Below are 13675 nucleotides of genomic sequence, written 5' to 3'. Positions count from 1 at the left end.
CCACCTCTTTCCCTGGAGTCTCCAGGGGTGTCTTGCCTTTGCTAACCCCCATCTGAGACCTGAGGGTCTGGGGATGGTTGGGCCTGCCTTTCTGCTGTTCCTGGCTGTTCCCCTGCTGACATCCCTAGGAGTGGTGGAATGCCAGGCTCCTGTGCTGTGGCCTAAGCGGGCCTGGGGCATCACTGGGCCCACTTTCAGACTGAAGTTGCTCTATGTTCTCACTGCCTGAGGCCAGTGTCCTGCCACCACCTGCCTGCCTTAGGGCCATACTCAACTTCAGCTTCTCTTCCCCAGCGATGGCTTCCCATGGTACCCTGCTGTTTATGCCACCTGTGGGGCTGTTCCCCTCCTCAGAGAGGGGAATGGGGCTGGTCAAAGGACCCAGGGATTACCTTTTCACTTTTTTCCCCCACCCGCATGTCAGGCTCAGGTGAGAAGCCGAGACCAGGCTGTCCAAAGCTCTTTTCATGTGTAACAGTCCTGAGTCCCTTGACCTCCCCTTGGCCTAACTCTGGCCTTGGTTCCACTAAGGCAGAGTCCTCTTGTCTCTTCCTGCCATCCCCCACTGGACTGTGTCTCTCAGAAACCCCAGGCAGCCTTGCCTCCTGACCTAATTCCTGGAGATATTGGTGTTCCTGGGAGGAATTTCCCCTGCATCTTATGTGCTAGAAGCCCCTGGGGCAAGAGGTAGGGGGAGGAATTGAGAGGAGGAAAAACGCGAACTCAATACCTAGAGAAGAAGGATGTGACTTGTAGTCTCCTATGTCTAAATTAGGAATATGAATCTGGTTTTTCTACAAGAAACTTGAGATCACAGCTGACTGTGTTTCTGATGCATCCACCAAACCCAGTTCCATCTGTGGGCCTCCCTGGCTCTGTCACCCTCCTGATCACAGGAGTCACAAACCTCAGACGTGCAGCTCCTGTCCACACTTAATATATGCATGCACATTGGATCACCCAGCCCTGGTCTTTCTGCTTCCATGGATAACTGCATGACCCTGAGAGCGCAGACCTCCTTAGATTTAGTATCCTAGGTTCCTCACATGCCTCACCCTGAAACCTGGCCCTCCCGCAGCCCCAGCACCATTTGTCCCATCAGTGACCAGATTCATATTCTGGTGTAGCCTCTGTTGCCGGAGCCAGTGCTGAACCAGTCTGCTTCTTCCTCGGGAAGTGCCCGCCCTTCCCTCCTGTTAGGGTTGGCTCTCGAGCTTGTGTGCCAGTTCCTGGGTTGGCCGTGAGAGTTCTACAGACAAGGGGGAAGTGCTCTTGGTGTATTTCCTGTGGTGGGTTCACATGCAGCTAGACACAGCTAACTTGAGTCTTGGAGCTCCTAGAGGGGAGCTTCTGGAAAGGAAGGCTCTTCAGGACCTCTTGGAAGCCAGGTAGGAGTCTGGAACTACTAGTGAACCTAGACTTGTAGCTCTGGCCAGAGGGGCTAGGATGAGAGACGGAGGGTGTGATGGTGGGTGCTGGGAGATGCAGCCGACCTTGGGGCTGGTGGCTGGGGCAGTGGGGAGCCTGGGAAAGGCCAGGATGTGGATGGGCTGGTATGGCATTGAGCCTGAAATGGTCCAACTTGGGGTCCCCAGTGCCTAGGAAAGTTGTCCCGTTGAATATTAGTGTGAAGGTGAAGGAGGAAGCAGATACCTGTTCATATGGAAACAAAGACCTGGCTGTGAAAGGGGGAGGTGAACACCAAAGTCCTGACACTTGGAGGGGACAGAATTGATCTGTGAGAGACTCTTATCTAGTTCACACCTAGGTGACCCTGGGGGTGGCGTGGGGGTAGAGATCCCATTCTGGTATCATTTGGAGAGTAGGGGTCCCAAGAGCTGAAGGTTTCTGGCCACTGAACTTTGGCTAAAGCAGAGGTGTAACAGCTGCTCAGGATTCCCTGGTTAAAAAGTGAAAGTGAAATAGAGGATGGGGGCAGTGCTTTCCCAGAAGGATTGCTCGGCATCCTGCCCTTCCCAGAAGCAGCTCTGGTGCTGGAGAGAGCACTGCCTCCCTGTGTGACTGGGTGAATCCATATTCTCTCTTTGGGTCTCAATTTTGCTTTCCCTAATGAAGGGGTAAGATTGGACTAGGTAAGCATCTTATAACCATTTGTGGTCATGAGAGCTGGGGTGGGGAAAGATTGTCACTTGATGACCCCCCAGCTCTGTTTCTGAGTGCTGAAAGAGCTCCAGGCTATGCTACGGGAGGAAAAGCCAGCTACTGAGAAAAAACGGGAGTGGTTTACCATTCTCCTCCCTCACCTTTCACCAGAGAAGAGGACATTGTCACAGATAAAGAGCCAGCTCACCAGCTCCTGACACATGCATCATGACCATGAGACACAACTGGACACCAGGTAGGCCTTGGGGCTACGCATGGGCAGGAGGGGTAGGGTGAGGTCTATGAACAGAATGGAGCAATGGGCTAACCAGGAGCCTTCACCCCAAGGCAAACGCCACCTAATAAACCTGGTGCTGCTGCTTTAAGAACCTGGGCGGATGCTGTGGCTCTGGCTCCATTCTAAAGCTCCTCTGTACTCTATTCAATAAGGGGCTAAAGGGGTGGGTGCTGAGGTGCCCCTCTTCCCACTCGGATTCCCTGGCTGGAGCCCAGACATGTCTGGGCTGGAGTTATATCCTTACCCGGGCAGCCCACTCTGTCTCCAGTCCAGATATGAGCCAGGATGCTGAGCGCTCCCAGGCAGCCCAGCCGCTGACCTGTGACTATCCTTTCCTCAGACCTCAGCTTCTTGTGGGTCCTGCTCCTGTGTGCTCACATCATCACTTTTCTGGTCAGAGCCACACCTGTCTCGCAGACCACCACAGCTGCCACTGCCTCATCTAGAAGCACAAAGGACCCTTGCCCCTCCCAGCCCCCAGTGTTCCCAGCAGCTAAGCAGTGTCCAGCATTGGAAGTGACCTGGCCAGAGGTGGAAGTGCCACTGAGTAAGAAGCACAGTGGTCAAGGGTGGGCTATGGGCACAGAGGTTCCCAGGGTCGGGTTGACTCCTGAGCGCCAGCCCCCTTCTGCCATGCACCACCAGCTGGGCCAGCTGGACTGAGCATGCACCATTCTCCCTCCCCAACCCACTATCATGGGTGTAGGCTTGGCACAGCTCCCAAGATGCTCCCTATGAAGTGGGATAGAGAACTCAAGACATAAGTAATGGTCACAGACCTCCCAGAGCCTTGCTTGCAGTGGACTCCAAGGCCAGCCCCGCCACCCAGAGCCTGCTGGCCTCTGGCCATCTCAGAGGAGCAGCAGCCATCCAGCACTGCCTCTGTCACCTGGGTTCCCAAGTCACCGAGGCTGGGCACTAGAAAAGGTCATCCTGAGGAGACAGGTTCAGTAGAGGAGTCATCACGTGAACCAAGGACCCTTCCTCACATTCCCCATGTTTAGGGCTAGGGCCTTCAGAGACAACTGCACTTCCCCTTTAACGGACATTCCCACCTGGGTGGTGTGCAGAGCAGTTCTCTAGGTTCCAGATTCATGGGGACTGAGGGGAGCTGGCAGGGAGGGCACAGCAGAGCAGGGCAGGGGAAGGGCCTGCTCTTCGGAAGGGCTAACTGCTGCCTGTGTCCCTAGATGGAACGCTCACCTTATCCTGTATGGCCTGTAGCCGCTTCCCCGACTTCAGCATGCTCTACTGGCTGGGCAATGGTTCCTTCATTGAGCACCTCCCAGGCCAGCTGTGGGAGGGGAGCACCAGGTGAGGGTCGCAGCAGCCAGGTGGGTGGGAAAGCCTTCTGCGGCCCTCTCATGACCTTTCCTTTCCCTTTGTTCCAGCCGGGAACATGGGAGCACAGGTACGCAGCTGTGCAAGGCCTTGGTGCTGGAGCAGCTGACCCCTGCACTGCACAGCACCAACTTCTCCTGTGTGCTCATGGACCCCGAACAGGTTGTCCAGCGTCACGTCATCCTGGCCCAGCTCTGGGTGAGGAGCCCAAGGAGAGGCCTCCAGCAACAGGAGGAGCTCTTCTTCCATATGTGGGGAGGAAAGGGTGGGCTCTGCCAGAGCAGCCTCTAAACTAATGCCCAGCATTCCTCAAGGTCAGCCAGACAAAAAGGAACTTGGGTCTTGGGCAGGGGAGGCGTGGCCTGGGACAAAGTGATGAGATATCCCTTGTATCCTTGGCCTGATCCTTGTCTGCCTTCACTTCCCTAGGCTGGGCTGAGGACAACCTTGCCCCCCACCCAAGAAGCCCTGCCCTCCAGCCACAGCACAGGGCCACAGCAGCCCACAGCAGCAGGGTTAAGACTCAGCACAGGGCCAGCAGCAGCACGACCTTGACCAGAGCCTGGGTCCTACCCGTCTACCTGAAGTGAACAGTCCCTGACTGCCTGCAGGCTGTGTGGGCGAGCAACGCACTCCCTCCTCCTCTGCTTTGGGTCCCTTCTCTCACCAAATTCAAACTCCATTCCCACCTACCTAGAAAATCGCAGCCTCCTTATAATAATGCCTCCTCCTCCTGCTGCCATTTTCTCTCTACCTACCCATTAGCTTTCCTAACGTCCTACTCCTCACACTGCTCTACTGCTCAGAAACCACCAAGACTGTTGATGCCTTAGCCTTGCACTCCAGGGCCCTACCTACATTTCCCACATTGACTTTCCGGACGCCTCCAACTATTCTTGCTTTCCCCAGACAGCTCCCACTCCCGTGTCTCTGCTCCTTTAGTCCTGTCTTCCTCACCATCCCGGCAGGGGAACTCTGAAGCCTGGTTGAAACGCCACCTCTTCAATGAAGTCACCCTTGTTCAGCTCTGGCCACATTCTGCAGATTTCATGTCTTCTTGCTGTATGTTGTTTTTTTGTTGTTTTCCTTCCCTCTAATGGGCTGATCCAGGGAAGGGATGGGGGCAGTGGCTGCTTCGGCTCCACACTGTATCTGTGTCATCCCCACATGGGTCCTCATAAAGGATTATTCAATAGAGGCATCCTGACATCTTTTCATTTAGGCTTCAGTTCCACTCCCAGGAACTTTGCCTGTCCCAGGAGGGAGTATGGGAGAGAGGGACTGCCACACAGAAGCTAAAGACAAAACCCGCTTCAGGGGAACACAGGCTCTTGAAAAAGAAGAGCGAATAGCCCATAATGCTCCCCAGGAGCAGAGGCCAGTAATGGAGACTGGGAAGACCCTGGAAAGATGCGCCCCCAGGAAAAGGGATGAGAGAAAGGAGGTGGTCTGGACAAGGTAGGCTCCAAAGAGCCTAGATTTCCCCTTCTTTTCCCACATAGATCAAGGCAACTCAGTACTCACGGGAGAAAAATAGACTTTATTTACAAGTAATAACATTTAGAAAAGATCTATCCCCGGCCCTTAAAACCTTCCCATCACTCCAAATCCCACCCCAGTGCAAGTCTGGGGAAGGCAGGGTGTGAGCTGCCGCTGAAGGCTGTCCCCCCAACCCCACTCCTGAGACACAGGCCCATCGTCCTGGGAAAGAGCATCCTCTGGCAGGTGCTCCCACCAGGTCAGACCCAGTCCTGAACTTCAAGAGTGAGGCCCCGCTAGGCCCAGCCTCCAGGAGCCAGGGCCCACTCCTCTTATGGTCCCTTCTAGATCCAGAGGCTAAGAGGAAGACTGGCCAGGCCCAAGGACCCAGCCATCAAAACCAGCCTCAAATCTGGTTGTGATGGAGAAGTGACTTTGCTTTAAGAAAAAAGGAGGCAAGGTAGGGAGAGCGCCCACACTGTCCATGCTCCAGGCCTCCTGGGCCAGCTCTGAGAAGTTGCCAGTGAAGGTCTGGGGACCAGGTCAGGGTGCGGGCAGGCATCACTGTCTCTAGGGGTTTGGCTACTGTTGGCCTGGGAGCTGAGAGAAGGCACTGAGAGGGACAGTAGAAGGAGGACCAGGTGAGGTCAGCATCAGGGACACAGGTGGGGCCACTCACTGGTACTGGCCCTTTAATGCTTTGCCTGGAAGAGACAGTCACAAGGCCAGATGAGAACTTGGGATGCCAGCCTGCACCCACGGGTTCGGAAGACCTCTTCCTGCTCCCACGCCCCCATCTGGATCCCCTCCCTTGTGAGCCCCGGGGTTATGAGGTACTGGCTGTGCCTGAGCAGCTCTGGGTGCTCTCCATAAGAATGGGGCCATCTGTCTTCTCTCCTTGGTAACGAGTAGCTACCAGGACAGCGACACCTCTTACCCCGCACCCTCCAGCAGCCTGGCGTGGTCCTGTCTTGGATGCTACTCCGTGGGGCGGTCTAGGGGGTGCCCATGCTCCCATCGGGTTTCCCTCTCCCATCCTGCTAGTGGCCTCTACCTTGCCCTTGGCTCGAGGGGTGGCAGTGGTGGCAGCAATGGCAGCAGCAGTGGCGGCGCTGGCTGTAGTGGTGGCGATGCGTGGAGAACGGCGGGTTCCACTGCGAGTGTTGGGGGAAGCCTTGGACAGGGCCTTCTTTGAGGCTCCCCGCCGCAGAAGGCTGTTCCCTAGCTTCTTGGGTGTGTTGAGGATGCTGAAGGCCATTGACTGGCGCCGGTCAGCCTGCAAGGAAGGGCTGTCAGACTGGGAGACCCAATGCTGCCTTCCCAGGCCAGCCTGCTGTGTCACACTCTGCCAGCAAGGTCCTGCCAGCCCCAGCCTCACCTGTTTAGCTGAAGCTGGAGCCGCTTTCTTCTGGGCCTCAGTCGTGCTCCGTTTGCGCCCTTCATGTCGGTCTCGGGGAGTCATGGGGCGTGGGAAACAGCTGGTGGCCTTCTTAGACTATGGGGAAGAGGACAGTTAGGCAGACAGTAGCAAGAGGAGTCACATCTGAAGCCAGGTGTCTTGTCCTCTTAGAGCTGAGTGGACCTTGTAAGTCAACTTGTGCAACCTGCTCCCCTCCCCAACTCTGGGCCAGAGTCTTCCCTTCCCAACAGTTCCCATCCATGGGTCAGGCCCTTGGAGAGAGGGAAGGAAAAGGGGGAGAGAGGGAAGGCTCCCTTTAGTCCTTGGTGAGCTGGGCCTGACCTGGGCACAATGCTGGAGCAACACCCAGAAGCCTACCTCAGGAGTTCCAGGGCCCTGGTGGGGCTCTAAGGAGATCCGTTTGCGCTGCTGCCGGGTGGTGATGCCAGTGGCCTCGGCTATCTGGATTGGCTGCATGCTGGCTCGGCGCAGGGTCTCCTGGGGATCTCCAGTTTTCATCTCCTCATCTGTGATGGTGCCCAGGCTCAGGGAAGGCTGCATGGGTGAAAGAGGCGGTCAGTGGACCGTAGCTGTGTGGAGATGGAGCAGGACCTGGGGCTGTCCCAGAACTCTGCACTTGCCCGCCATTTAGGGTAGGCGGACCCTTCCTACCTCTCATGAGGCCTCCCTTCCTGTTCTGCTTTCTACCTACACCCTGGGCAAATGGCCACAAGCAGTGCAGTCCCAACCAGATTCCTCTCTGAGCTCCTGCTCATCCCCAGGGACTTCACTCCTAAGCACCTTCCCTGCTGTCTGTTCTGCCTGGAAGCATGAGAAAGTCACCCTCCCCATCCTTGGCCAGTCAGCGATCCAGGGCTCTAGTGCTCAGGCTAGATCAGCAGGTGGGATTCTAAGGGAGGACAGGGATGGGAGGCCCTGCACAGTGACCCCAGGGCTCACCCTGGACTCCAGGGGATAGCAGGTCTTCAGGTGTGGGGGGCACACTCGATTGCGCTGCTGCAGCTCTGCAATGCGGTTCCAGTCATCCAGCTGCTCAGGCTCATCCTGGCAAGTGCCCATGTAGAAGCTGTTCCTTCCTGTGGATGGCAGGGAGGTGGGAACAAATGAGCCTGGAGTCAGCAGGTGGCCTGCTGGCCCTGGCATCTTGCCAGCCTTTGCTGCCACCTACCCCATAAACTTGAAGCCCAGCACACCAATCTGATTCAGTGCCACAGGTGCAGGAGTATGGCACACAGACTATTTCTATCCTAGGGGCTTGCTCACCGCCTTCTCCTTGGAGAGGGCAGAAGAGGTCACACGCAGAGGCTGCTACTACATCTTATTCACCCGCCAAGGCTTGGTGCCCAACACCCAGAGGAACGAATTAAGGACCAGGAATTGATTCCCAGGGGCTCTCTGGTGCCCAAAGGACAAGAGCTTCCAAGAAGAGTCTGGCCCGCCTGGCCTTTCCAGCAGCCCATCACCACCTAAGGGCATGGAGGACTCCCCACAGCTAAGTGTCAATTGTGCTGGGAATCCCAGGCCCTTAACTCTGGCTAAGAGTGCCCCCAACACAGCCAGCCCCTAGATAGGCAGTTAAGGAAGGCCCTGAGGCTGCAGGAAGAAGGGGCAGGTGGAGGTGGACGGTAGCAAGGAGGCCAGCCTTGGATTTTTAAAAAGCTTTCCTCTTTTCCCTGTGCCACGATCCACCTTCCATTCTAATTTTGGGGTATAGTAAGTCCCTGTAGTCCCCTCACCTGGAGGGGCCCCACTGGACACCCTGGCCTGGGAGCGACGAGCAGAACTGCGAGTGGTGGGGCGGTAGCCAGGCAAGCTGAGCAGGGCTGAGTTGCCATAATCGGGAGAACTCAGGCGAGCTAGAGACTGAGTAGAGGATGTGGCTCGCAGGCTAGCCTGGGAAGCCGGAGCAGACCGCGTGCTATAGAAGGATGAGTTGGCGCTGTCTGGCTCTTCCACATCTAGCTTCTGGAAGAGAGAGTGAATCTGTTGCAATGGGGTGGGCCCTGGCACTGTACAGAAGCCTCCCATTCCCTCCCGAAGCCCTCAGATCCCACGGCACATCCATGCATTCCCAACAGCTTTGCAAAGGCCCTTAACGTGTGTGTCTGCAAGAAATGGGCCTTGTTGACAGAAGCCCTCACAAGGTGGTGCTGATGTTGTCAAGACTCTTTTCTATGCATTTTTTTCATGGAGTCTATTCATAATGCTTTGAGGGAGGGAATGCAGAGTGTTTATCGGCCCATTTTAGAGGTGAAGTGCAAAGAAATGAAGTGACTAGCCCCAAATCACACTGCTAGGAAGTATCAGAGCTGGGGCTGGGCCCCATGTCTCCTGACTATTCAGGCTCATCCCACAGCCTCTGCTGTCCCTCAGTCCAAGCTTCCAGGGCCCTTACCATTTTCTAGAACTTCCCCAACTTCTTGGTAGCAGGGGACACCCTGCACACACAGGTCCTCCCTGCTGTACCAGGGGCCCCTGTCCCCTCCTCCCAAACCTCCCCTTCAAGATGTGGAAACAAAGGCAAGGGCCCACAGCCTGGCAGGCAGTCCACTGGGCAGCAACAATGCCTCTCAGCTGCATGGGGCATGCTGGGAGGCACTGGATGGGCTGCAGCTTCACCATGTTCTCTCCCTTCACCCTGCACAGGCTCAGTGCTACACATGGAGAGAACACTAGCCTTAGTCAGGAGGCAGGGATCTAATCCCAGCCCTGCCCTTTTCTTCAGAAGTGCCCCCAACCAAATCACTGCCCTTTTTAAGACCTCAGCTTTCCCACTCACTGTAACACGGACTGGCTGCTCATCCCTGCGTGCTCCTGACTGAGTGCCCAATGCAAAGACGCCCTTGAGAGGAAGTGGGAATTGCTGCCCTGCAGCCCCTGTCCCGGCAGCCTGACCTTGGTCATGGTGATGTTGATGATCTGTGTGGTGCGCCGACGAGCAGAGCGGGTCTTACGACCTGAGTCCAGGAAGACATCTCCTAGGGAGTCCAGGCTGCTCTCCAGGGGGGCCTGACTCCGAGCAGGGATGGGAGTGAAGTAGAGACTCTCCAGGGATTCTACCTTGGGGGGCAGGCGCTGGGAGATAGGTGAGGCTGGTTCTCCAGGGACGCTGGTGCCGTCTGGCTGGGTACGAGGCAGCTTGCTATGGAAAGGAAACCTGCTGAGGTACAGTCCTTTGGACTAGAAGGCATTTTGTCCAGTCCTTTTCCAAAGTGACCATTTCCCATACTTACTACAAGCCGATGAGGTCAAGCAGCCCATCTCTCTGATTTTTCAGAGTACCAAGGAAAGCCCTTGACCTGGGCCTTCCTTTCAGTCCACTCCCCTGGCTTCTCCTAATACCTCCTCATAGTGGCAATGCCCAGACCCAGGTGTCCCATCCTCACCAGACGCCCATGGCTGCTCCACAGCAAACACATCCCAATCTAAGCCCACTTCTCTGTTCTTCCTCCGTCTCCCATTTCAGTGAATACAAGCACCCGCCACTCAGGCCCCCAAACCATGAACATGGGCATAATCCTATGTTGTCCTGCTTGGGAAGCCCAATCACTAAGCTTCCTGAACAGCTCTCCTAACCACACCCTCTCCATGCTCATGTCCTTTCTCTGGTTTGTCTTATCTCCTCTCACCTAGACTCATCATGGCACTGACAGAGGCAGATGAGTGGTGACAAGCAAGGACTCAGGCCAGGCTGCACAGGGTCAAACCCCAGCTCTACCACTGGGGGACCCTGGGCAAGTGACTGCCCCTCTATGCCCCAGATTCATCTGTCAAAGGAGACAGAATAAACCTACCTCAGAGGGTTGTTGGGGGATAAATCAGGTATAATTGTTATGAGTGCTTTATGTCTAGCATAAAATAAGTACAATGTAAGTGTTTAATAAAAACAATATATATTTCCAGTCTTAACTTCTATACTGGCTATTAGAATAATCTTTTTAAGATGGAAATTAACCATGTACTTGTCAGTTTCAAATTCTTCCAAGGTTCCTTTTTTTCCTCCCTTACACCTTTCAATTACAGCCACCAAGGTTTCCTCAATGCCTTTAGGATCAAGTCTTAATAGCCGGTCTCCAACGGGGAATCCAGACGGCCCTCTAGGATCTTGGGCCTTCCTGGCCTTGCAACTCAGCCTAGTCAGGCTCTTTCACAGCCTGTTCACACTGCTGTTCTCTGTCAACCTGGCACACACACCTATGGATGCTTTCAAGACTCAGCAGGAGCGATAGCTTCCATGAAGCCTTTCTTGACCACTTGCTTTTTATTCCAACTGTGCCCTAAATAGACATCTGGTATAATACCTGTTTTTCTTTATTCTTCTCTAAGAATAAATTTAGATCACATCTTATTTCTCTCACCAGGATACAGCCTGATAAACAGCAGGTACTCCATAAACAACAGATAGAGGGAGGAAGGGTGCCTTCTGACCTGGTGATACTGAGTGGGGTCCCCTCCTCGCAGCTCAGATCCAGGCTGTCGATACTCAAGTCCAGCGGGGGCTTAGCCTGGGGCTCACGGCTCTTTAAAGCATCAGTTGCCACCTGGAATTTGCCCAGGTCTCGAAGCTGCTGGTCTGCGTGGGCAACCTGAGAAGGAGAGGGCCAGGGGGAGAGTGAAGAAAAACCTAAGGCAGCAGTGGCCTAGGAGGAGAGGGCACAGGGGTCCAGTGGAATAAGGGTGAGGTGAGTCTGCCAGTCAAATTCTTACCTGTGCCTCCAGGCTGCGCACCTGGGCAGTAAGGTGGCGACACGTCTGTTCAGCCTCCTTGGTCTTCAGCCCAGCCTGCTGTAGCTCATGGCCCAGCCGTTCGGCTTCAGCTCGCAGCTCTTTGTTTTCCTTTTGCAGGTGCTCCAGGCTCTGCAGCTGCTCCTGCAGCTCTTGGTTCTGCTGCTTCTTGGCATCATAATGAGTTTTGGCTTTCTCCATCTGTGGGTAGAGAGGATGGGTGGGTGGGGCTAGAGGCTGGAGGGCAGGAGGAAGGTGGCATGGGCTGAGGCTGGGCTCCTTACCTGCAGCTTATAGTGCTCAGCTGCCTGCTCCTTCTGGCTCAACTGGGCTTGCAGTTCATTCAGCCGGGCCTGGAGGCGCTGGGCCTCCTGCTGGCTCTCACCTTCCTGAGCCTGGACAGCCTGAGAAGAAAGTCCACTCAGGAAAGCTTGTCTGGCCCCTCTACCCAAGTCCACACATCTGCATCAGCCACTGGGGCTCCACAGGTGCTTCAGACTCCTGCACTTAGGAAGAGGAAGAAAACCACACCACCCCAGATACACTCCGCCCGACTACAGCCTACTGAACCTGAAGTCCCACACGCCCTTCAGTCCACATCCGTAGTGGCCTTTCCCTGACCAGCTCCTGCCCTATCTTTGCCTTCTTTGAGATCAGACACAAACTGTCTCACCCTCTTTGCATGCACACACAATCTCCCCTAAGGAGGAAGGGAACCGATCCTCGAGGAACACCCAGGTGCGGAGCCTGGAGTGAGGCACTTGGCATGTGAGCTCTCTGAGGACAGGGGAACTTGTTTCTCCTCAAAGCCACTCTGAGAAGTCACTTCACTCCTTTTCAGAGGAGGAAACTGAGTTCAGAGATTTAAACAAATTGACCATAGCAACAATGACTAAATGGCAGAGTAAGATTTGGTCCACCTAACTCCAAAAGCCCATGGGGGCTTATTTATGATGCCCACACTGCCTCCTGTCCAGACCATAACTCCTTAAGAGCAGGGCCTGATTCTCTGTCCATCTGTAAGGCCAGCAAGCACTTTGCTGTAGATACTGTATAGAAGCATCCCACCTTTGCCTCTCCTAACACAGGACAGGCTCCACAAGGAGCAGAATAAACATTTGTTATTGCAATCAAGACATGCTGTGGCACCATGGTATGAAGGTGAGCAGGCGAAATGAAGCTCTGAGCTCCCACCAACTCCTAGGACCCACCAGGGGTTTATGGAGTCCCAATACCACTGATGCCCAATTCCTTTGCCCCTGGCTAAAGGCTGTGAAGCCTAGAACTACAGAAAGCAAGTATTAAACCAAAGAAGGTGACACAGTTGGAAGCATTAAGAATGTTATTAAACTGCACTGTAATATTCAACACTGGTGACACTCGTTCTTTCCCTGCCCAGACTATCTGGACTTAATGGTTCAACAGAACTTTATGCAACGGTGGAAAGTTCTGTATCTGCGCTGTCCAATACAGCAGCCATAAACCACATGTAGCTACTGAGCAGGGACACAATGTAGCTAGTGTGATCGAAGAACTGGATTTACTTTAATAAATTTCAATAACCACACATGACTAGTAGCTGCTGTAGTGGACAGTGACAGTTGAGAGATGGGAACCACCCTGGTTGTCTCTTGAGAGCTCCCAGAAGACACATGCAGGGGCTTCTAAGCCACAGGCTTCCTAGGAGGGCTGCCTGGAACACAGGGTGCCCCTCCTCTGTCTTGACACCCCCACAGCCTGAGAGCTTAGAGAACAGCTTTCCTCCCCTGTCCAGAGGCCAGACCCGTTCCCCCAGCTGCCCCACCTTCAGCTTCTGCTGCTGCACTTTGCTGGCTTGGTCAGAATCAGCCAGTTTCTTCCTCAGTTCTTCCACCTGGGGAGGGAAGAGGAGGACAGAAGACTCAGGAGGACTTCCCCTGGATGTTCATCCCAGATGTCCACCCATCATGGGGTGGCCCAGACCAGGATCCCCAGTGTTCCTAGAATAAACTCAGGCCCTTTCTCTGGCCTCCCATTAGGGAACAGCCTCTTGCCCAGGCTGCTTGGCAGGGCCTGAATGAAGCAATCTAACACATAGATGTTGCCAGGGCCACCTGTCCATACTTGCCTCTACCCTGAGCCTGCAGAGACAGAGGCCTGCCCAACCCCTGTCACCCCCAGAATCAGAATTGGAGAGCTGACTCCTCACCACCACCCTGCTGCTGCCACCACTCTGCAGCCGCAACCTTCCCAGGACCTAGTCTGTAATTCTAGCCGACATACTCAATGAATTGCCATGCCTCCCTCCCAGAAACTGCCAAAGGCCAAGC

General features: G+C 54.9%; 2 protein-coding genes across 12 annotated transcripts in view; one reads left to right on the top strand and one right to left on the bottom strand.

Moving 5' to 3' along the window:
- Positions 1 to 326: 326 nt before the first annotated feature.
- Positions 327 to 8371, top strand: IL18BP (interleukin 18 binding protein). 5 transcript variants are annotated; one of them, XR_001889657.1, is made up of 6 exons: positions 327 to 2359; positions 2742 to 2948; positions 3592 to 3715; positions 3793 to 3940; positions 4172 to 4804; positions 7893 to 8371. XR_001889657.1 is itself a non-coding variant. In XM_017894342.1 (6 exons), the coding sequence occupies exons 2-6, from the start codon at positions 2332 to 2334 to the stop codon at positions 4295 to 4297; spliced, it is 633 nt and encodes a 210-aa protein (XP_017749831.1). In that variant the 5' UTR covers positions 327 to 1388; positions 2275 to 2331; the 3' UTR covers positions 4298 to 4940. The 5 variants fall into 5 exon arrangements, 2 of the variants coding, with proteins under 2 accessions (XP_017749831.1, XP_017749833.1); XR_001889656.1 differs by lacking the exon at positions 7893 to 8371 and adding an exon at positions 5112 to 5665; XR_001889655.1 differs by lacking the exon at positions 7893 to 8371 and adding an exon at positions 4965 to 5095.
- Positions 5263 to 13675, bottom strand: part of NUMA1 (nuclear mitotic apparatus protein 1) — an 85532-nt gene continuing 77119 nt past the window's right edge. For all 7 annotated transcript variants that reach the window (XM_017894331.1, XM_017894334.1, XM_017894335.1 and 4 more), the window contains 11 exons: positions 13171 to 13239; positions 11651 to 11770; positions 11349 to 11567; positions 11070 to 11227; positions 9537 to 9783; positions 8378 to 8606; positions 7581 to 7717; positions 6999 to 7175; positions 6600 to 6716; positions 6276 to 6497; positions 5263 to 5925 (listed from right to left, as the gene is read on the bottom strand). In XM_017894331.1, coding sequence (XP_017749820.1) covers positions 5914 to 5925; positions 6276 to 6497; positions 6600 to 6716; positions 6999 to 7175; positions 7581 to 7717; positions 8378 to 8606; positions 9537 to 9783; positions 11070 to 11227; positions 11349 to 11567; positions 11651 to 11770; positions 13171 to 13239 — 1707 coding nt within the window. In that variant the 3' untranslated portion in view covers positions 5263 to 5913. The remainder of the gene's footprint in view (positions 5926 to 6275; positions 6498 to 6599; positions 6717 to 6998; positions 7176 to 7580; positions 7718 to 8377; positions 8607 to 9536; positions 9784 to 11069; positions 11228 to 11348; positions 11568 to 11650; positions 11771 to 13170; positions 13240 to 13675) is intronic.

Source organism: Rhinopithecus bieti, unplaced genomic scaffold (assembly GCF_001698545.2).
Source record: "Rhinopithecus bieti isolate Rb0 unplaced genomic scaffold, ASM169854v2 scaffold_21412, whole genome shotgun sequence".
Classification (NCBI taxonomy): Eukaryota; Metazoa; Chordata; class Mammalia; order Primates; family Cercopithecidae; genus Rhinopithecus; species Rhinopithecus bieti.
The sequence above is the reverse complement of the archived record's forward strand: the minus strand, read 5'-3'. Positions and strand labels throughout refer to the sequence as shown.

Excerpts from the sequence above, each read along its gene's own strand:
- IL18BP (XM_017894342.1), top strand. The coding sequence starts at position 2,332 with ATGACCATGAGACACAACTGGACACCAG. Across the intron at positions 2,949-3,591 it reads AGAGGTGGAAGTGCCACTGA|ATGGAACGCTCACCTTATCC; the intron begins GTAAGAAGCACA and ends CTGTGTCCCTAG. Across the intron at positions 3,941-4,171 it reads TCATCCTGGCCCAGCTCTGG|GCTGGGCTGAGGACAACCTT; the intron begins GTGAGGAGCCCA and ends TCACTTCCCTAG.